Source organism: Cupressus sempervirens, chromosome 8 (assembly GCF_028749045.1).
Source record: "Cupressus sempervirens isolate cs-2001-9-10 chromosome 8, ASM2874904v1, whole genome shotgun sequence".
Classification (NCBI taxonomy): Eukaryota; Viridiplantae; Streptophyta; class Pinopsida; order Cupressales; family Cupressaceae; genus Cupressus; species Cupressus sempervirens.
Genome location: NC_143125.1, coordinates 397392666 through 397416405, shown reverse-complemented (window position 1 = coordinate 397416405; position 23740 = coordinate 397392666). Strand labels below are relative to the sequence as shown.

At 35.0% G+C, this 23740-nt stretch overlaps 1 protein-coding gene across 3 annotated transcripts in view; it reads right to left on the bottom strand.

The window, feature by feature from the left end:
* Positions 1–1024: 1024 nt before the first annotated feature.
* LOC149542960 (serine/threonine protein phosphatase 2A regulatory subunit B''beta-like) overlaps positions 1025–23740 on the bottom strand; it is a 45054-nt gene continuing 22338 nt past the window's right edge. The window contains exons 8-13 of one of the 3 annotated variants that reach the window (XR_016355568.1): positions 13511–13658; positions 13256–13365; positions 10765–10921; positions 10549–10674; positions 10189–10418; positions 1025–1530 (exon numbers count right to left, since the gene is read on the bottom strand). Coding sequence is in view for 1 of the 3 variants with exons in the window: in XM_089797890.1 (XP_089654016.1) it covers positions 10278–10418; positions 10549–10674; positions 10765–10921; positions 13256–13365; positions 13511–13658 (682 nt within the window). In the remaining 2 variants the exon portion in view is untranslated. Of the gene's footprint in view, positions 1531–9323; positions 9933–10188; positions 10419–10548; positions 10675–10764; positions 10922–13255; positions 13366–13510; positions 13659–23740 lie in introns of those variants that run through there. The other 2 variants (XM_089797890.1, XR_016355569.1) reach the window with 2 other exon arrangements.

The following is a 23740-nucleotide window of genomic DNA, read 5'->3' as shown; positions in this document are numbered from 1 at the left end:
ATCTGTATGAGAATCAAAGTTACGGTTTTAACACACACACACACATATAGTAGATATGAAGAGTATTTTCTAAATGATGATTTACCAATAACCATAAAGGATTTATCTTCAGGTCAATTCAATCCAACTGAAGCTACAACCTTAACAGGAGTCTTTGTCGTGCACAGGTTTTCTAAGAGGAACACCAAACATTGAGGAAGCCCCTACAAACGACTTTCGTACTCCATAAGAAGTGGCTCGTGGTTTGGATAAGGATCATCCACAGGGAAGGATAGTGTCTCAGAATTAAAATTTCAACCAAGTTATTATTGTTGTTTATCCATGTCCACAAATGTACTCGTCAATTGGTGACCTTTTTTAAAAAAAACTATGGGGCTTAGTCGCTTAACTGTATTTTGCTGAACTTAATCCTGTAGCTATTCCAAACAATCTTTAGAGTTTAAAAATTTGGCAAATGGAATGAACAGACTTTCTGATAACGAGTTATTTTTTAATTCCCATTTAGGGGTGGCCTGTTGTAATTTTTCAATGAATTGACTTGCTGCAATATAAATCCATACCCATTGGATGTAAAATACTGAAGGACCCCTAAGAGAAAAACTAGAAAAATTGCACAAATGTAGTACACATGAATTGATTGGTTGAAAGTCAAGTGACACAATGTTGGATATAAAATTATTATAAACCACATAGAAGAGGCCTGGACAAGAATGCCAACTCTAATGCACAAAAGTCTGAGAGAACATTGAAGAAAAGTAGTCAATTACAAGTACGAGAATACAGTAACAGTCACATGGCAACATATCAATGACAAAACAAATCATAGTGGTACACATTAATATGAAGTAACAAAAATGACAGACTCATCAATACAAATCTACTTTTGAGCTTAACAGAACCAACAATTTTTACATGTACCTGTTACCAAATATCTACCTACATTCACCATTATACAGCATTTGAATATCCCAAAGCAGATACCATTACTGTTGCCAGTGTTTCTGTGAGTAGTAGAAGACCAATGTAGTACACAACTTGAAGCTCTATAGAAATTAAACAATTGACCACATTTAAGCACAAAAGAATAGTAATGCATACACTTTGACAGTGATTAATGTGAAAACCTAAGGGCTCATCTATGTGTCTCCTTGAAACAACCCACTTCTGGAAATGTTACCAAGTGTAAGGCCATTCAGCAGCATAAATGGTTACATTAGATATTGAACATATGGCTGATGATAATAATTTGTCCATGCTTTAAATTGAATTAATTAAGTGGAAAAAGTCCTGTACAAAAAATATTCCAAGTTTTAGGCTCCCTGTTTGACACTTTTCTTCTTCCTATAGCCGCAGGTTTCAAGAACATCCAGAACTGGACCATCCTTTTGAAATGGCTGGCTGATAGTGCTCCTGATTCCCCTTCCACACTGCAGTTGACTAAAATTGCAACTACCAACCCCACTATGAATCATCATTATCAGGCATTTGAAACATCCAAATATTATTGCACCCTCTGAGTGGCAAATTTTACTGCATGGAGAAAACAGAGATCAAGACATTTAGCACAAAAAAAGGACGAATCAGAATTAAATAGTTCTTTAAATAACACCAAAGTTCTACAACAATATCTGCAATTTCCCCAAGTGAAAATATTATGAGAGAATAAAAGTGTGGCACACTCGTTACCAACTCTTACTTCTTAAACAATCTTCGTTTCAACTGTAATATATTAATTATTTTCTATGATTCAGATTACAAGGAATATCTCCTGGTATACAATTATTATATTATAAAGAATGAGCTGTCTCTACATCTGAATCTTTAATACATTATTTCCATATCATTGTATGAAGGTTCAATCTCAGCATGTATCAGTTATTGTCTAAGTTACATATTGGCCTGTTCAGGCCGGATGTCGGGAGTCAATTCAGAGTTCACTCGCATTTGGTTTGAAATCATGTCAAATTTGTCCACAGTCTAAGACATTTGTCAAATTTGTCTGCAGTTTAAGAATTTTTATTTAAATGACTTCCAAATTGCCAGCACGGGCCCAGAACAAAATCCGAGTGACTGGCAACAACTTTAGGTCACAGGTGTACATTTGACTTAAAAATATTTTTCAACATTTGTTTTTTGCACGCGATACTAATCTAAACACACATGACATCAGTTTTTAGTTTTAGATAAAAGATTATTACCTAAACACACAATTCACACTAATCGATAGTCTTTGATGATGCCACAACAACAAGAAAGGAGCAGCGTCTGTGCTAGAGAAGTTAGAACAGAAAAGAAGCGGCAGCCGAGAGGTCTGGTATGGTCTCAACCAACAGTTGAATTCAATGTGATGGAGCCCTTATTTTTGCCAATATATATGGCCATCCATTAGAGAGAAAGCTTGATGAATGTACTGAATTTAGACTTTGTTGATATGCACTTGAGCCTATATCAAAGCCTCAGAATGATAGAACCACGGGCCAGGAGAAATAAATTACATTTGTCACATGTGGTTGCAAAAGCTAAATCAGAGTAGCAAGCATTTTTAACTGCAGTCCAGCTATGGATGTCAAAGAAAGGAAGCATTAGAACAAAAGGGTGAATGTTCTTATAATAGTAAGAGTCACTAGAAGTTGCAGGTGTTATAGTTAAGGAATGTATTGTGAAATATGAGGGTGAGAAATTATACAGTACCTTACAACACACTGCAGTATTTTCTCTTTTGCAGATGGTTTTGATTGTCTTCTCATACTTGTTGGAACACTGGGTGCAGTTAGAACTGGTCTTGTCATTCCTATTTGCATGCAACTATTCTCTAGAGTTCTGAACCAAATAGGGTAGAAAACAGATACAATGCTGAGAGAGAGAAACTAGAAAGATGACATTAATATCTAAAATCCATATTGACGTAGGATGTGGCACTGTTTGATACACAAATTAGGACTGGAGCTATTGTTGACAGCTCTTCTACAGATTTTCTTCTTATCCAAGAGTCTCTGGGTGATAAGATGGCCAGCTTTGTGTCCCATCTATCAACAGTTTTGCTGAATTACTGAGTTATGAATGGAGTGTGGGTCTTGTTGTTCTTCCCATTGTAACACTGGCGGTTGCAATAGGGGCATTATATGCATCTCTTCTTTCTAAATTAATTGACAGATGTCTAGTGTCACAGATGATGTTACTGGTGGTGCGAAATCCAAACATTATTACTGATGGTACTGAGAAGCGGGATCCCATCCTCATACACATATAGGTAAATGGTTTCAAGTTGACGATTAGTGCATGTCACAGTTCTATCTGGGCAGAGTAATGATTATCAGAACTCACTGCAACAAGTCTTTTGACTAGATGCGACCAACATGAGGTGGAACACCTTCAAACCGGAAGATGTTATTCTGTGTTTCAGTTTCTATTGCTTGGATTCCCATGATCACATTCAGGTCCCGTGGCTGTCTTCCTTTGTTGTTATTCACTTCCATTATTAGGTATTTGAACAGACAAATACTATATATAGTGCGTCAATGATGTCAGGTCACTGTATGTTCAGCAATTACAAAGAAGTGATCACACCAAATTGGATCAACAAGGATATGGATGTAGATATTCAGAGAAGGAAATCGGATACATTTGTGGTAAAGAGATATCTTCTGCTTCATTCATGTTAACAAGGGCATACTCAAACAGAGCACCTACAGGGACAATATATTGGCCCGATCCGGCAAAAGAAGCATCTGATGAAGTATGAAGGAAGAAAACCTTCGAATGAGTGCTATCAGAATCTAAACAAAGTCAAATCCAAACGGCAAGGAATTCTGTGTATCTGGGTCATCTGGACTTTTATGAGCACAAATAAAGTTATCAGGACATTTGTTTCATATCTAAGTTACCGATTCGGATGCGGATTCCGAAGTGGATACGGGATGCGGGGATTTTTTTTTTTTTTGGATGCGGATGCGGGAGGAAACGTATATATATATATATATATATAATATTATAATATTAACATATGCAACGAAATGCAAGAAAGATACAAAAACAAATCATTTGATAAAGCATAATATGACTATGAATCTATGATACTTAATAGTTAATTGAACCCTTAAACAAAATTCAAGATATTTCAAAATTCATATGATATTCATATATCAATATCAATATGTGCTTGTCCAACATTAGCGTTTAGTCTTGACTCTTAAACAATAAGTGCAAATAGGACATGTTCAAGATTCCAACAAAATAAAATTTAAAAACATGGTAAATGATTGAAGTCTGAAGATTCAATCAATCAGAGTCTGGCTCTGAATCATAGGGATTTGCAAGAAAATCCACATTCTCATTGTCATCTCCAACTGCTGAAAGATCATTTGAACCAAGCATGGTTCCACTTATGCTAGATGCACCACGTGCCACACTAACATCATCACCGTCTCCAACTGTAACAAGATCATGAAGTGTTGCATCCAAATCTGCACACTCAGGGGCTACATCCCAAAGCTTTGTTGCCCCTTCCTTGTAATGATCATTCTTACGTGACAAAAGACGCAAGTTGGTGTGGACAAAGACCAAGTCCTCAACTTTCTTGGAGCCTAACCGGTTGCACTTCACCGAATGGATAAAGGAGTATGTACTCCAATTCCTTTCAGCAGCAGAAGAACTAGCAACCTATATAGTTGTCACAAAACATACAAATGAAAAGCAAATTAATTTTATAGAATGTGTGAAACACTAAATTCTACAATGCAAGTGTAAACATAAAATTTTAAAACAAATTTACAAAACAAAATAAAAAACTTAATTGTGATAGGACTTTGATTGCAAGAGGTTGAAGATGCTTGAAAGGTTGACCATACATGTACCACCATGTGATAGCGCCCATTCTATTTTGGTCCTTTAGTGCAAATGGAGAATGCTTTAACCCCGAAGCAAACAACTCAAATTCTTCCCTCACTTTTTCATGCATTTCTTCCAATGGGAAGAGTCTTGAAAGGGCTTTGTGGCACCCCTCAGCAACCTCCTCATCCGCAAATGGTGCAACTCTATCCGGCATACCAGCTATCTCCTCACTATAGTACCTAGGAGATAAGGCATATGCAAGGAGGTGCAATGGGGTAGTCATCTTATTCCAGCGATGGTTGATAATTGCTTGCACTTGTTTGCATAAGGCTTCACATTGTGTGGGGTCACTCTCATGTGCTTGTATAGAATGTTTTACCTTCTCAACCATGGTGTCCATGCCATCATACACATCCCCTAAGCAAGGTGTATCTGTATCAGCAAAACAGAGCATAGTCAGATGGGCTCGGTGAAATCCAATACATATGCCACACGAGCCCACCAACTCTCATTCAAGATCAAATTCCTGATCTTTTGTGCTCAATCTGAATTTGAGATCTTCCATACACCCCATTGATGACCGATGACCATTTGACTTAATGCATCTTTTACCTTGAGGAGTCGTCTCATAACGATTGTATGAGATGCAAAACGGGTCTCAGCAACCTAAGCAAGTTAACAATATGTCAATTGACAATATAATTATAAATTTTAATTTTTAACTAAATTACAAAACCATGAAACTTAGTAATTTAAAAAAATTAATTTACCTTCAGCAACTCCAATTTGGAGTATGTTCTAAAAATGGATTGTGACATGTGGTGGTTGGTCACAAACATCTGTATGTCCTCCCCCTCTTCATATATTTTCTTCACCCAATCTACTTCAGTGCCAATCCTCTGCATGATCAAGTTAAGGGAGTGAACAGTGCATGGAGTCCAAAAAATATGGTCATACCGACTCTCAACTAAAGCACGTGCACCCCTGCAATTTTTGGCATTGTCAGTGACCACCTGTACCACATTCTCACTACCCACCATCTCAATGGCCTCAATGAGAATTCTAGAAATGAATTCCGAATCCTTCACTTGCCCTTCACAATTAATGGCCTTCAAAAACATTGCCCCTTTGGGGGAAATTGCAATCACATTAATCAGTGGCCGGTTTCTTGTATCCTTCCAACCATCTGACACAATAGTTAGACCCGAAGTTTTCCAAGATTTTTTGATTGGTTGAAGGTCTCTCTCTATATGTGCCCTCTCTTGTTGCAATAAAGTTGTACGCACCTTTTCATAGCCCGGGCTTGTGTAGTCAGCTGGTGATTCTTTGATTGCTGCCACCATTTCCTTCCAATATGGTGATCTCACCAAGTTGAAAGAAAGCCCATTCGCATAGAGGCAACGTGCAATAGCTTCATCAGCGTGGTCTCTTGCCTCCATTTTAAATGCGGTGTCCAATGGGCCTCTTTTACGGGTTGAAATTTCCACTTCTTCCTCATCCTCTTCTGGCACAGGTACCTGCAAGTATGGGTGTTGGGAGGATGCCATTGGTTCAGTGGGTGTCTTTGGCTTGCTCTTTGAGGAAGGACCTTGATAGTAGCTTTTGTTTGATCTATTGATCAATGCATCAGCAGCTTCTTGTTCTCTTACAAATGAAAGTATTTCCGCGCTAGTCATCCCAGTACCATTTTTGCCTTTGCACATTCCAAATCCTTTGCCAGCAGGGCCCATAAAATGAAGCTTCACTCGAGAATATGAGCTATTGAAAGGTTTTCCTTTGTTACTTTGACAATAATTGCACTTCCAATAGTATGAGCCACCTCCTGAAACCTGTGATATCCGTGTTGTATGTCTCCACAAAGGAGAACCTACATCAATTTTGAAATTATCAGTCCTTTCCCCTCCTTGGCCCCCCACTGAACTTTGACTAGCACTACCACCGGTATCCATTCTTGTCTAGTTTTTTGCAACCTATTTTATAAGAAAATAAATAAATTTTAATTAGTTCCTAACAACGATGAACATCAATGATCATGCATACAAGTGGAAAGAAGTGAGAAAAACTAGTAAAATAGATACCCGAAGTTGCTTCTACATATCTTTCAAAAAAAAAAATTTGAAAAAAAACTTTTAAAAAATCTTCAAGAACTTAAAAAAATCATCAAAAACTCAAAAAAATTCATCTAAATACTCAAGAAAAGGATTGATCACTTACCTTGAATGGTTTAAACTTCTTTGAGAAAGCTATCTCTCCCTCTTTGATCGATCCTCTTCGAAAATGCTGAACTTAGCTTCACAATGAAGGAGTGGCTGTAGGTGCAAACAAAACTCTAAAATGACTCTTGTGAATGCTTCTATGTTGTCTTCTAGGGTCGTTTTAGGGTTTTATTGTGAAAAAATGCTTTAAAAAATGCTTTTAGTCACATGTTGTTTCATTGTTTTAAGTTAAAATATACTTTATTTTATTAGTTTTCCGCCTAACTCCTGCGGATGCGTCCGGATGCTCTCGGATTCCCTGCGGATGCTGCCCGGAAGCCACCCGCAAGCATCCGGAGGCTTCCCGCATCCGTCCGTATCGGATGCGGAAGCCAGGGAGCAGGGCCACAAATCGGTATCAGAGTTTCATATGTCCAATGTTTTTTAAAAAGGCACGATATGCATCTGTAGCATATGATTCAGAATAAAACATTGCAGGAATACATAATAGTCAATTACACTGTGAAATTCAAGGTTCCTATGCAATGAAGATGCAATTGAAGATTCATATGCATCTAAGTTACTGATGCTGGTTCTGATGCTGATGCAGGTGCGGGGTGCTGATGCGCAGATTTTTTTTAGGAGGGATTTTGGATGCGTTTGGGTGCGTCCATGCATATATATACACACACACTATAATTTATGTATGCAAAGAAATACAAGAAATATAGAAAAATAAAACATTTTGTAGCAATTAGCATAATCAAATTGAAATAACAGTAATAGGAGAATGAATGGCAATGAATGACCTCTTTTAGGGCCGTTTTAGGGTTGTGAGGCAAATAGGAGAAAAAATATAATAAAAAAACCTATTAAACACTTATTTTAATAAGACACTTAAGTGACTGGGCCCTCAAAATGGCTGGATGCCCACGGGATGCACTTGGATGCTCAAAGGTTATCTCCATATGCTCTCCAAAGCATCCTGCACACATCCGCAAGAGGGAAGCAAGATTCCTGGCAGCATCCACAACACATCCTAACGCCACCGAGCATCAGAACACATCCGCACCTGCATCTGCCCTATTCCCAGATGCATCGGTAACTAAGATATGCATATGAAGATGTCAGGAGATACGTAAAAGGAGACACACAGGAATAAACGTGTAAATCTGTTGTTGTGAAGGGTTGGATTTATTAATAATATTGCAATCAAACTGGTCGTCCACAGAGAGCACATGTCATTAGGATACCACTGAAGGTTACGCTGAAGTTTATATCATACATGAAGAGTTTTCCCCAAAAACCACACACGGAGGAGATGAAACACAGGTTATGCCCAGGGTATCACAACTACCAGAAGCAGCACATTCAGATATGACATGGGAACCACAGAAGTCACATGTACTATTGCCCTGATAAGTGATATGGACCTATAAAATCACCACTCAGAAATTATAAAACACTCCAGTGCTGCTGGGATTGGAAGACATAGAAATGAAGACGTTGAGCAGCAATCCTTCACATACGGCGCCATCAGCAGTTTGGAGATCAAATAATTCACAAACAAGCAAACCATGTATGTGTAATACTCAGAATCAAGACCTCCAAACATCGCAGATTACAAATATTGTTAATCTATTTTTAATATGATTAAATCAATCATGTTAAGAAGAGGATTTGTTAAATAAGATAACTTGGTGCGCCAGTTATGGTTAAGAAAAATATAATTTACATTTGAAAATGCAACCTTTTTTATTTGAAAAGTCATGTTCTTTTACAATGTAATATATAAAAGGGCAAATAAAAAGTAACATGCCACATTCGGAGGAGCAATTCCCAAAAAAAAATATTCATATATTCATTTATGCGGAGGAATAAGAAGCTTAAAGATGACTTTGTCATACAAAATTCAAATATTATATTTCAATGATTTATAAAAGCCTGTTGTTTTTTTATTATTTAAATGACATGGTGAATAAAATTGTGGTTGATTGGTCCTTTATAATCATTTTTTCAATTTTGTAAACAATTTATGTCAAATAAGTGGACGAGGTCATCTATGTGATTTTTAACTCGACCATCGCAGATATTATGAAATATTTAATTGTTTCTAAATCTGTGTCCAGTCTATCTCCCTGACTTTAGGAGTTAAAACGCAATCTGGACTAGTTTAGAATTGCGTATATATATTTGATCCACTGCATCTTGATTATTAAACTATTTATAGATTATGTGCACAACACATTATAAAGTTGTACATTATAATCTTTATTGTAGTTGACTTTGTTGCCCGGATAAGCTAAAGCACTGGTCTTTTTATCATTGAAGTATTGAATTTATATTTGAAGTCAGAAAATTCTCTAACTTCCTTCTTACAAACCTCAAATCCATTGTTAAAAAACTTATACAAAACATTCATTTCAATCTATCACATGACTCCATATTAATCGAGTTTAGAGACCTTGCCAGCTAGAGAACTCCAAAGCTTAAATTTGCTATAGAAAAGCCTTGAACCAAACAGTCAATGTTTGAGTGGGAGGTCTACCCGCCTAGATGTAGCGAAGCCTGAAGTGTAGAGGAATTGAAGTCAGTCCTGTTTGTTGGCCAGAATTGATTGAGAAATCCTATCGGAGAAGTGGCAAGCTCTTGGATTTCCAATCTGTGGTTTTGGGAGCCAACACAATGTATATAGCATATTTGGTGCCTACGAAAGGTGCAACTCCAACAATGTTCTGTTTTGCAGCTGCATGGAAGAACTGACAATTGATCCTTGAATTTGCAGGATTGGTCATCAAGTGGTTGTGTTCATCAGAGCCTACTAAACTGTTATGACAATAATGGAAGCTCTGACAGGTTCATGGGCTATAATGTATTGAGAGCACAGAGTATTGAAAAACTTATTTTCTGCAGCAGTGCACACACAAACACACACACATTTTTTTAAATCTTTTACAGACACATACATAAACACATTATTTTTTTTAAACAAATATTGTACAGACAAACCAAAAACAAACCCAAACCCAACCAAAAAAAAATTTGAACAAATTTTGAACCCCCATCCAAACCAGAATCTGAACCGGCAACTTGGTTATTATCAGGAGGGATGAAATTATAATATCAAAAGTTATTAATAGCATCTAGCAGGTACCATAATCACCTGTTCATGTACGACTCAATTCTGGAGAATACATAAGTGAAAAACCTCGGCGATTGAGCTGGTCTTATGCTGGCCAGGAATACTTACGTTCAAAAAGGAGCCTCAAGAGATTCATCCCAGACTTCTGCACTGCCATTAGAAGCATCCTCAGCATCTTCTTCCATGGACAATCTGATATATTCTTTGTGTGCAAAACGGTCCCACTCCGTCAATGTAGGATCTTCTCGTTCCTGCTTATTCCACAAAATAGCTATCAGTGCATAAAAGTTTTTTTTTCTAGGAAATTCATAGTACGCCAATGATATAATGCCAAAACCAGCCATCAAAAGTTACAAATGCAGGATACAAATTCATTCTCACTTGGCGAATAAGGAACGGATCTCGAGTTTCAAAAGCCATAAATTTGTTGAGATTAAAAAGAATATTGAAACAACTTCCCGACAACTTGCAACGCTTTAGATCGCGAAGTGTAAATTGCCATTCTTTCTGCAAGATAAGTATAAAGGACAAAATAAATTCCATAGAATATCTAATGATTTAAAAATTTCCATAAAGATGGTACCATTAAATGCTTACCTCAGGGGAAATCATATCCACCATTTGGCATAGTATGTCCTCAAAGAGAACAGGCTCTTGAGCCATACATTCCATGCGATGCAACTGCTCCTCATAAAAAAACTGCAGCTCATTAGGCGTGAGAACACCATTGCTATCCAAGTCCACACACTTGAACCTGCCAAAATTTGTGTTCCAGCATATAAAACATGTACATAATATGTGAATACCCAAGCTGATTAATCAATTTGAAGATCCAAATCTACCAACAAAACAGCTGTGACAGATGCAGGATCTAGGCATTGTGCTCTAAAAAACAACGCTGACCCTAGGTTACCAGATCAGTATCAGCCTATCAGGTATGGTACAGGTCAATGGTATGCCAGTACAGAAAAAAGACAAAACAGTGGTCTTTGGATGTGTGGCGACATTCAAACAGAAATCTTGTAAAAATAATAATTATATACATAATTGCAGCTTACAAACAGGAATTAAGTTCAGAATACCACATATCATGTATATACTGAACAAAACTCCCATACAATATTTTGAAATACAATAAGACTATGAGCAATCTAGCTGAAGGGTCTTTCCTGCACCTCGGGACTAATTCAGGTTCTAGATGAAGCCAGGAAATTCCTAACAATTAAAAGAAACTATTAATGTTCTAATTCAATTCATCAACTAAAGTGATGGGTGTTGATGTTTGTAGCTGCAGGAGATACTCTGATTATCTGTGATGATGCTCTCTCATATACTCGCATTTGGAAATATGAAGGGATGTGTTTCGAAAATGAAGAGACTTCTGGTGTTATAATATGAATAATTGCTGATTCGGGTTATTCTATACAGCAAATATAGATAGTCTATGACTCTATAGAGTCAATTCCGCTATTTGTAATAAGTTGAAGAATTTGCAGTATTCAGTTGGAAGCATTGTACTCAAACCTCTATTATTTAATAAAAGAGATTTTTTGGATGTGGTTGGGTTTCTGTCCTCAAGTTGGAGAGTTTTCCCAGGATAAATACAGTCGTATTGTTTCTTTTCTAATGTTTTGCTGCTTATTTCATTCCTGGTCTAAGAACATTAACAGTGGGGCTTCTTGAGGTAATCAATGACAGTCTAATTATAAGAGAATATTTAGACATTATTACAGGCATCTTTTCTTGATATTTGAAATTCATTTGGAAAGACTGACGACAAACATACCTAAAGGCCTTGCCCCACAGAACAGATTCTTAAGCATTAGATGGAGGCAGGAAAACTATAACAATGAAAGGCAATTCAATTCTCACCAAAAAAATAATCATGTAGAAAAAAAATGTGTACGGAAACAAATCTACATAATTTCACACATGCTGTTTCTAGTGGACAATTTTGATAAATTGTATCTCTCACATGCAGACCTCGCAAAACAAATGGCTGAACTGATGACAAACAACTGTGAACTTAGATTGGGTGCTTGGAGTTATGAAAGTGAATCTATAAATTCAATAAAAATTCCCCTGGATAATATTGAGCAATCAAATATCATATTAGCCATCCCAAAATGTCAAATAGTAAATTTCTTTTTGATAAATTCAGAAGTAACTTTGGACTAAACTTTTAAGCTAGACTATTTTTTCATTAATAATATTAGGTTTCCTCAGAGTGACCAATACTGTTGGATAGTTCAAGTGACCAATATCGTTGGATCCAATTTCCTCTAGGTACTTTTAGTTATTGCCGTTTGAGGCTTTGGAAATCCAATTAAAACCTGAGACATTCAGATTTGAATATTCAATTAAAATAAGTCATTTCAAAGGAATTTTTTATTAATTCAGAAGCAGAATAAGTGTCTATCTAGTGCTAATTTAGGCTTGTACCATCTTAAAATTTGACAGCCGGAATCCAAATAATTATGAAAAAGTGTGCAGTACAAATTCTTCCAAGAAAAAGAAAGATTATGAAGAACAGAAGTTTCCTTCTTTATATTAACTATGGACACTTGTTGCCTGAAGCTATCCAGATGGATGTCCCTCTTTTGGTAATACAAATACCCAAAGACAATTCGCCCATAACACACCAGGGACATCCTTGAGAGCATGGATCTGCATACCAGTATAAATGTAGGTATATGGTACGTTAGCCACACCTCCATCCCTATCACAAGCTAATACCATAATGTACAGCTATCAAGCAGTTTGAATGAACACCCAACTACAGGGTTCCACTCTATTTTTCCATGAATAAGAAGTTATTTCATATGTTAAAAAATATCTCTCTTCAGTGGAAAAAAATTGTCAAAGCTTCATTTGAAAATCAGAAGTCTGATAATTGTGTATAAATTCATCAAAATTTGGATTAAGTACCCCAAGTAATTCTTTAATCAATTGATACCATTAGTGGATGAATATGCTACACTGAATGTCTAGGAAGAAAAAAGTTCACGTTAATTAAAGTAAATACCTCCAAATGATGCTTAAGAAAGAAGCATAAACGAACATCAATAAAAAAGGTTCAAGAACTTACCAGTATTCAATACTGGGTTCAGATGACTTATCTTCCTCAGACAGCATAAAATAAACGAAATCTTCATAACCCATCTTCCCTTTAACTTTACTAGTAAACTTTCTAGGTATCTATAAAATGTCAATGACAACAGTTAGGAACAGAAAAAGAAATATCTGAAAATCTAAAAATTAAAGAAAGTAACACTTGACAATGTACAGCACAAGGAATTCATTGTCCAAGGTAAATAACAAAGTAAGTGAAACCAAAACCAACCTCAGAAAATATCCTATCAACGATTCGGTAAGTCAATGCATGGTTCCCATATTTTAAAAGATTGTCTCTATCAATCAAAAAATCATGGTCTGTATCCAGCTCCCAAAATTTGCAGTATATCACATAAAAGTGTTCATAAGAAAAGTACCTAACATATAGAAAACAGAAAACCTATGTTAATAAACTATATGATACACTGTAAATCAAGTGTAAAATGACATTCAAGAAAAACCTTTAAAAAAATTGCATTGAACTCTTATACTGGATTCTTGAGGTGAAAGTGCAAGAATAAAAATTCAAATCGTACTAAGAAAACATCTTGGTCTGAGATTTTCTAGTTAGATCATGCCTAGGGTGAGAGATAGCTTCCTTAGAGGAGTTTTATGCATCCAAGGTAAGCATTTGATACCATTCTTAAGTCTTTTAATGAATTCTTTTAAGATTTTGATGAATGTTTTGAATTTGGTAAAAATTGTTTCAAGTATGTTTCAAACAATTTTAGCTATCTAATTTTGTATTTTTGTATCATTTAATTGCACTTTATGCTAGATGTTCGTAGTTTTTTTTTTTTTAATTTAAATTTATTTAATTTCTTATTATAGCAAGTAATTAGATTGTCTTGTGCAAGAACGGACGCCACCAGTAGACAAAGTTTAGTGAGAGGGCAAGGAGCCAATAGTTTGAAATTTGATGTAGGTTCTCCTTTATGGAGACATACCACAAGATTACACGGGTTTCAGGAGGTGGCTCATATCTATCGAAGTCTAATATATGTCAAAGTAACAAAAGAAAACCATTCAATAGCTACCATTGTCAGGTCAAACTTCATTGTATGGACTCTACTGGTAAAGGAACAGGAATCTGCGAAGGCAAAGATAGGAATGAGATGTCTAATGCACAAATAGCTTCATATCTAAAAGAACAAGAAGCTGCTGAAAAATTGGTTAAAATATAAAAACATAGTTCTTATCAACTTCCATCCTAAAAGTTTTTAAAAATGCAATTACCAACTAAACCAATTAAATCCTCCAAACATCCATTCTTGTAACTACCTGTGTCAAGAGAGGAAGAGGAAGAGGAAGAGAAAGAAGTAGAAATTACCACCTACAAAAGAGGTCTATTGGACACCACATTTAAAACAGAGGCAAGAGAGCTTGATGATAGCTATTGCATGTTGTCTCTATGCCAACGGACTTTCTTTCAACTTGGTGAGATTGCCATATTGGAAGGAAATGGCGGCAACCATTAATAAAGCATTGGCTGATTAGTGATTACACAAGTCTCGAGTACGAAAAGGTGCATATCACTCTATTGCAAAAAGAGAAGACTTATGTAGAGAGAGCTCTTCAAACAATTAGAAATTCTTGGAAAATTTTGGGCATGTCTATTGTTTTCAATAGATGGAAAGATACAGGAAACCAAACATTGATTAATGTAATTGCAATGTCCCCCAAAGGGAAAATGTTTTTGAAGGCAGTTGATTGTGAAGAGAAAGTGAAATATTCATAGTTAATTTCCAAAATTCTTATTGAGGTCGTATAGATGGTAGGTAGTGAGAATGTGGTCCAAGTGATTACAAACAATGTCAAAAATTGTAGTGGTGTAGTTGCTTCGGTTAAGGGCCGCTATGACCATATTTTTTGGATGCTATGCAACGTACACTCCCTCAACTTGGTCATGCAACAAATTGGTACTCAAAAAGATTAGGTGAAGCAAATGTACAAAGTGGGGTGGGAGATACAGATTTTCATGACGAACCATCACATCTCACAATTGATATTCAGACCATTCTTCAAATTGGAGTTGTTGAAGGTAAATTATAATTACTAAATTTAATTTATTTATTTACTTTGAACAAAAACTATGTCATGTTCAATTATCAAATTGTGTATAACCTTGCTTAATATTTATTGATGTATTGTTATGAACTTGCTTAGGTGTTGAAACCCTATTGACATGAGACAACTTGTCAAAGTGCAAGGGGCATTGAGTTAAATAAATAATTCTAACCAATGGGGTTATGAAAGGCTTCAAATTCAAAGGGCCCAAAAGGTCAAGGCGTTGGTCTTGGTTAGTAGTTGTTGGGCTCGTGTGCAATTTGTATTGGATTTCACCAAACCTATCCTGACTATGCTCTACTTTGCTGATATAGATCAACCTTGTTTGGAGGATGTCTATGATGGCATGGACACAATGGTGGAGAAGGTAAAATTTGCCAAACAATCACATGAAATGACCCCATAGAATGTGAAGACATATGCAATAAGGTGGAAACAATCATTCATCATTGTTGAGAAAAGATGACAGCTCCATTGCACCTCCTTGCATATGTCCTATCTTCGAGGTACTATAGCAAGGAAATACTTGCTATGCCATGTAGAGTAGCACCATATGCAAATGAAGAGCTTGCTAATGGGTACTACAAAGCTTTTGCAAGACTCTTCCAAGATGATCAAATGCACAAAAAAGTTATGACAGAATTTGGCCTATTTTTTCCGGGAGCAAAACATGGTCCAATTACAACAAAGGAGCAAATCACATGGGAGCTATCACATGGCGGTACCCTATGGTCAAGCATTTAAGCATCTACAACCTCTTGCAATAAAGGTCCTCACATAAGTTTTTTTTTTGTTTCTTTTACCACTACTTGTATTCTACAATTTAATTTACTTCTCATATTTTTGTTTAATTTTGTGAACATTGCCCAAGTTGCATGTTCTTCTATTGTTGAACAAAATTGCAATACATACTCCTTTATCCACTCAGTGAAGTGTAATCAATTGGGCTCAAAAAAAGTTGAGGACTTGGTTTACATTCATTACCTAAATCACAAGATTCGCCAAATTTCATACATTTAGTTTGAATTTCAGCAAATTTTTAACCTTTCCGAACTTCGTCTGAATTATATGATATTTGATATAATATTGTTACTTATAATAAGATTATTTTATTTCAACATAATATTGAGTTATTTAGTTTAATTATCTAGCAATGTCAAACTACTTTGACAATTTTGTGGATATATTACTTATATTTGAAAATAGATAAATATATATATAAGTTCAGTTTAATGTCAAATTTTTTTCCGAATTTTTACCCTTACTGAATTTCATCTGAATTTTATGATCGACAAACTCGAATTCAAAATTGAACCTTGTGACTTAGTTCAATACTATCTTGCAGGTTTTATCAAGTAAGGAGGATCACTACAAGGAAGGGGCAGCCAAGCTTTGGGATGGAGCCCAGGAGTTTAAAAACTTGGATACAACATTTCAGGATCTTACTACAATCATAGATGATGATGATGACGATGATGATGATAACATCATGACATATGGTGCATCTCAATAAGTCAAACCAGTTTGGGTTCAAATGATCTTGAACTTGCAGCAATTGGAGATGATAAGGATGTGGATTTTCTTGATAATCCTTATGATTCTAAATCTGATTAGTGAATCTTGAATCTTGATTGATGAACATTGAATCATGAACTATATTTTGATTTTGTAATGCAAATTGCCTTGGAAACCTGAACATAGATGTATATGATATGGCTTATTTGTTATTGAACTTATTTCAATTTGAATATTTGTGAACTATCAAATAGGAAATATCATGATCAATGTTGAAGTATCATACTATCAAATGCTTTAATTTTGTATACTTCTTGCATTTATTATGTGTGTGTGCATCCAAAACAGTCAAAAACATTTGTGAATCTGTGCACCCAAATCGATAGCTTAGATTTGAATCTGACTGTGACAAAGCCACTATCATGGAAATGCTCTATCACATAAATTTTCTGAACAAAGCTTGCCAACCCAAGAACTTCTGAGAACTACTGTTAAGAATCGAAGGTGGTGTCAAATACTGTCTGATGTAAGATTGAAGTTTAAAAACAGAAGGTTATTCATACAAATTTATTGATGGAAGACTGGGAAGGCTGATATAGATTTTTTGAAACTATTCAGTTCATATTTCATGGAAAAATGCATATTAGCTTATGGGGAGCATTTTATTCCTCATTGCTGACCTGGGTGACTCATTGATATGCATTTGCGTCCTTTGCTGACATTCTGATTTTATAGAGTACAATTATCAATCCTAGGGAGCCTCCTAGCTCTCAGACTTCAAAACGTTTCAAAATCTGCATTTTTTCGGTGCACCCTTGTCATGTTAGCACCTAGTTTGATAGTTAATAATTTTCTGAGCGTTCTTTCTTGTGGTTGGAAGTCACTTTGTCAGGTCTGCAATGTGTGCTAAACCTGATTACACTTGCTTTGCATAAACTTTATATGATTTGACATAAGAGTTGTTAATCTAATGCATTATTGTTCCTATCAAATTTGCAATACATGTATTCCATTGTTTGCTCTCTATGTGAATGAAATCTGAAAGCCAAAAACAATCAGCAAACTGCACATTGGTTCCAAAAACAGCATACATCTTTCAAAAAAACAAAATTAAGACTGATTATTACACAATAGAGCTCTGCTAGGTCTTCTTTTCCTAACACGGGATTCATTGACATGCAATTTATATTGCTAAACATTGATATTTTTATTGCACATCTCAGTCCTTGGTTTTTCATTAAAGCCGAGTGAGCAGATAGGTTGTCTACACTTGTGCATGGGTAAATACAGAAATCTTAGGACAAACTTGGCAAGAAATCTGCATGTTCTTCACACAGGTAAACCACTGGTTAAAATTCATTTTTCACATGTTTTTGCTATAAATCCATGCATTTTCTCTTTTGAGATGTCAATTTTTTATTTACTAATTTTGTAATTTGATTTAACAAATAAATGATTGTTTAGGAGATTTCAAATGTTAGTACTTTCTCAGTTGTCAAGTTTTGCTGAGATTTTGTCAAGTATTTGCCAAGATTTTGCCCAATTGAAAATTTTGGGCTTACTGAGTACTCTCCAAGTCCGAGTTTACACACAATGCTTTGACCCATGGAATTATTAGCAAAGGAATCATTTAAATCTCAATCGATTCGCAATCAATCCACTCAATATTGAACTCGTCGAATCCAACAAACAATCCATCAAGAATAGAGGATTTTCTATTTGCCAAGGACCGGATGTTTTTTCAATTTCAGAAATTGCAAGAACTTGGTCAAGACATCTGGCCCCTCCTTAGTTATCTTATTTGGAATCATATTAATTAGTGTTACGGGGAGACTTGTCTCCCCTCCTCAGAGTCATGTCTCAGAGACTTTTTGCATCTCTAGAGACCTCAAAAAAGGTTGGGCCGTTTAGAGACTTCATGGAAAAGTCTCCTCAAGACTCCAAGTCTCCGAATCCAAAAAGTGATGTCTCCCCAAACTCTTCTAATTTAAAATATAATATTAAATCATTTTATGCAGTTTGGCCCTCATTGTAATGTTTTCAAAGTTGCATGGACACGGGTATGGTATCAAGTACGGGTACAGCCAATTTTTGAGACCTCTCATTTGGGAATGGCAAATACAACATTCTTAAAACATTTATATGTATATATATATAAACAAATTTTCAAAGTCGTTAAAGAAGTTTTCCATTATAATGAAAGCAATACGAACACATAATTGTGACATATTCTAAAATACTATAGTTAGATATAGTTTTATTATTAAAATGAAATTCAAATACAGAAATAGTTTGGTAGAATCATATGCTATCAAAAATATCATCACTGTTCTCTTGAAATTTGAGATCTAGATCATCAAGATTCTCTAAAGAGTTAGGATAGCTGGATTGAGTACGATCACCACCTAGACTGTCATAGCCCATTGACGATTCAGTGAAGGGTCCTCTAAGCGTGTCAAAATTCTCAACATTGAGGTTGAGATGTGTCAATGCATTTATGGATACATCAACGTCACTTATCTCTGGTTGTACATCCCAAAGTCTATTAGGTCCTTTGATGTTGTCTATGGAGGAATGTGACAATAGACGAAGATTGGAATGCACATAGACAAGGTCCTCTACTTTGATGTCTACCAACCTATTCGTTTCACAGAATGGATAAAGCCATATGTACTCCAATTCCTCTCAGATGCAGAAGAACTAGAAGCCTGCAATAAAAGAGTTTATATTATAATTTATAAGTTACAATGACAAAGACACAAACAATTAAAAACATTTGAAATAAGAAATAATTACTATTAGAATAATTAATATAAAATCAAACCTGTGATAGAAGCTTGATTGCTAGCTTTTGCAAATGTGTAGTCATGGCACCATGGAAATTCCACCACTTTATAGGATCCATTTCTTTTTTATCTGCCATTGCATCAACATCTGCATAAGTTCCATCAAAGGAAGCAAATGTCCCAAACTCATCTCGAATCTCTGCAGCAAATCTAGGATCTGTAAACATTTTCTTGAAAGCTTTTTTATATCCTTCAACAACCTCAACATCCCTATTTGATGCTGTCCTATTTGGCAACGCTAACATATCAGCATGGTAGTACTTAGGGTTTCAAGCGTATGCCAAAAGTTGCAAAGGAGTTGTCATTTTATCGCATCTTTTCTATTACATCATATATTTGCTTATAAAAAAATTCAGAGGGATCTTGCTCTTTTGCTATAATAATATCTCTAACTTGCTCCATCATTATATCTATGCAATCATAGATGTCACTAATATTGGCTTATCAGTATCACACCGACAGACCAGGGTGTATATTAGCTTAGTGAAAGATAGTAAATAATCTATTTGAGCCCACCAATCCTCATCAAGAATTAACCTCCTAACATTATTTGCTCTATTTGTGATTGTTTCCATACTGCCCAAATGTCACTAATCACCATACTTTTCAAAGCCTGTTTGACATCAACAAGCCTTTTGAGAACAATGTAGTGTGTGGCAAAGCATGTCTCAACCACCTTCAATAAAAAATAAATACATTTTAAAACGATAAAAATCTTAAATAAATTTCAATAAAAAACAATTTGAATATTTTTTAGACAAGAAATTTACCCTTAACAACTCTAGCTTAGCGAATTCTCTGTAAATGGCTTGTAACATGTGATGATTACAAATAAACATCTGAATCTCTTTGGCTTCTTCATAAATCTTTTGTATCCATTGAATTTTGCCAATTTTTTGTAGTATCAAATTCAAAGAATGTACACAAGGAGTCCACCAAATTTTTGGAAATCTTGCCTCTACAACCAACCCAGTTGCCCTACATACTTTGCATTATCTGTGATCACTTGAACAACACTTTCTAGTCCCACAGATTCAATTGCTTCAATTAGAATGTTGGCAATAAACTGTCTATCTTTCTCTTCAGCCTTGCATTACATTGCTCTCGAAAACATTGCCCCCTTTGGGTTCATTGCAACCACATTCATTAGTGGCCTATTTCTAGCATCCTTCCATCCATCACAAATGATGGAAACTCCTAAAACTTTCCATGAATCTCGAATCACTTGCAACTATCTATCAATAATCTCTTTTTCTTTAATCAAAAGAGTAGTACGAACCTTCTTGTACCCTGGGCTTTTGTATCCTTTGCATCCTTTTGGAGCTTCATTAATCGACCTAACCATCTCTTGCCAATATGGTGAGCGAACCACATTAAAAAAAAATCCATTTGCATATAGACAACATGCAATACTCTAATCTGTATCCTCTCGACTTCGCAAATTAAATGCCTTTTCAAGAGGTCCTAAATTACACATCTTGTCATCAGCAGATGTTCCTGAAGATGGATGCAAAGGTCTATTGAGACTTGACCTTTGTGTTGACTTTAGAACTTGACTATTAGCTTCGTCCTTTTCTTTTTGGTACTTTGCAATCTTCTCACGTGACAATCCCTTCCCTAGTTGTCCATCAACCTTTGGAACAAGGCACACTTCACATCCTGTACCTTTTATGTGACAGAGGTATCCACAAACCCTGGTATAAGAACCATTATAATCAATCAAACACTCATGACACCTCCATTTAAAACCTCCACCGCCTTGAAATTTCTCAATGATGGTTACATGTTTCCATAATGGATATTTAGCATTTGGATCCACTTGTCATTTTTTGATGCTCTAACATCTGTTGACGATGATGCCATGATCAACTTCCTGAAAAAATAAAAAATTAGTAAAATTATGAAATCAAAACAAATTTAGATTAAGCTACAAAGCACAAATTTAAAATTATAATTATAATTTATAAAATGAATAAATTAAATATACGTGCAATAATTTTTATTTCAAATTTAATTTTACAAGAATATAACTCTGAAACTCAATCTAAATTATTTATTAACTTAAAATAAATTAAATATAATCATAATATTAATTAATTTCATCAAAATATAAATTTAATATTCTAATAGTAACTCTAGAGTCTAAAACAATTATTAGGCTTTATGAATTATTAACTATTATTACTATAATTAATAATATTATTTATTAATTTTTACAAAGTCTAAATTTTAAAAAAATAAAATATAAATATAAATATAAAACTAGTTTAAATTTTAATTTTTTTTTTTTTTTTTTTTTAAAAAACTAAATAATATTAATTTATTAAAATTAAGCTATTAAATTTTATATTTATTTATTCAATTTTCTAGATATTTGTCAAATTAAAACTTAATAATGTAAAATTAATTTGAACTATATTAAAATAAAATTATTAACATATAAACAAAAATTTAAAAATCCAAACTTATGAAAACAATTAAAATGGAGACGAAGATGAGTTCCCTGTGTCCTACGTGCTGCAAATGGATGATGAACACGATCCGAGGATGAGCACAATCGGAGGAATTGGAATTCCGCGCACTCGCAAACACCTAAGAAATCAAGGTTGAAGTAGATGCCTCTGTAAAATGCCCAAAATGACCAAAACTGCCAAATGGAATCCCTGCAGTTTCTAGTTAAATCGACACACAAGATGCTATTCAGGAATGCCAAATGAAAGTTGTATCTATCAATCGATTACAAGGTTTATTTATAACTTCTTATTTTTTGATTTTTCCCAATAAATCTGTACTTAACTAGTGATTTATCTAATTCGGTTTCCATTTATTTCAGAAACTGTATTCGCTAAGAAACAAACGGCAGTCTAACAGCAAAGTAGTGTTTATGTATCTTTAAATCGACTAGTAAAAAACGACATTCTACTTAATATTTTCTTTTAAACCATAGTTTGTTGTAGTTTTTTCGAAAGACTAAATGAATTCGGCTCCAATTAACAACTGATTTCAACTCAAACTTCCCTCAAAAAGAAGAACTCGTTAACAAGGGATTGCACCTCAAACTTCTCCTGTACAGAGAAGAACTCATTAAAGCATGAATAAAATATCATTTGAATGCTTAGACTCTCTCTCGGCTGAGATTCCCTCTTAACAGGGGCAGAATTCTCATAGATTTGAATATCACAATACCAGGAAATTGAGTCCACGTTTGTCCAACAATAAGCTTTAGGAGTCCCACTGCTACACAGCCTTGTTGATCCTCTGCACGGGTATAAACTGTTCTCTCACACAGCTACTATAACTTTAACTTGAATATGTATAAAATTTCTCGCCATAGGAACTACAATGGCATCTACAAATCCTAAGCAAAAGCTTTTCCAAGAAGAGTCATAATAAGATGACAGGGCAGCAATTAATTTAGAGGAGATGCATCATTTATAAATGAGTTAAGTCCAGCCATTCAACTTTGTTGACATTGTTGTTTATCGGGAAGATTGTCATGCCCCCGGCGTAAGACATAATCATGATCGGATCCTTAGGCAATAAAGAAAATAAAATATATATTTGATGTTGTCCTGATTGGAGAACTATTTTAAACTTTTAAGCATAAGAATATTTATCATTAAACAAATACTAAGTAGAAGCTTTTCCAAGAAGGGTCACAATAAGATGAAGGAGCACCAATGAATCTAGAAGAGATATATCATTTCTAAAGAATGGCGACCATGGTAATGGCTTTGACTCTTCGTCCTCTCATGAGGACTATATAAGCCACATCACCAATCGAGGGAAAGGCATGATTCAAAAATAGATTCTGAAATCTGAATTGAATCCAGAAAAAGCAAAAATTTAATTGGTATGCAATAGAGATCACTCTTTTGCTTATTAAGGAAACTATGAAGTCTTTCATTATTTATTATTGATTGCATTGTCATTCCATCAAGCATTAAGGATTACTAATTATCATAGTTACGGGACTCAAACTCACCTCTGACTTGGAAAGTCAAAATCCGACTCCGACTCCGACTCGGCTA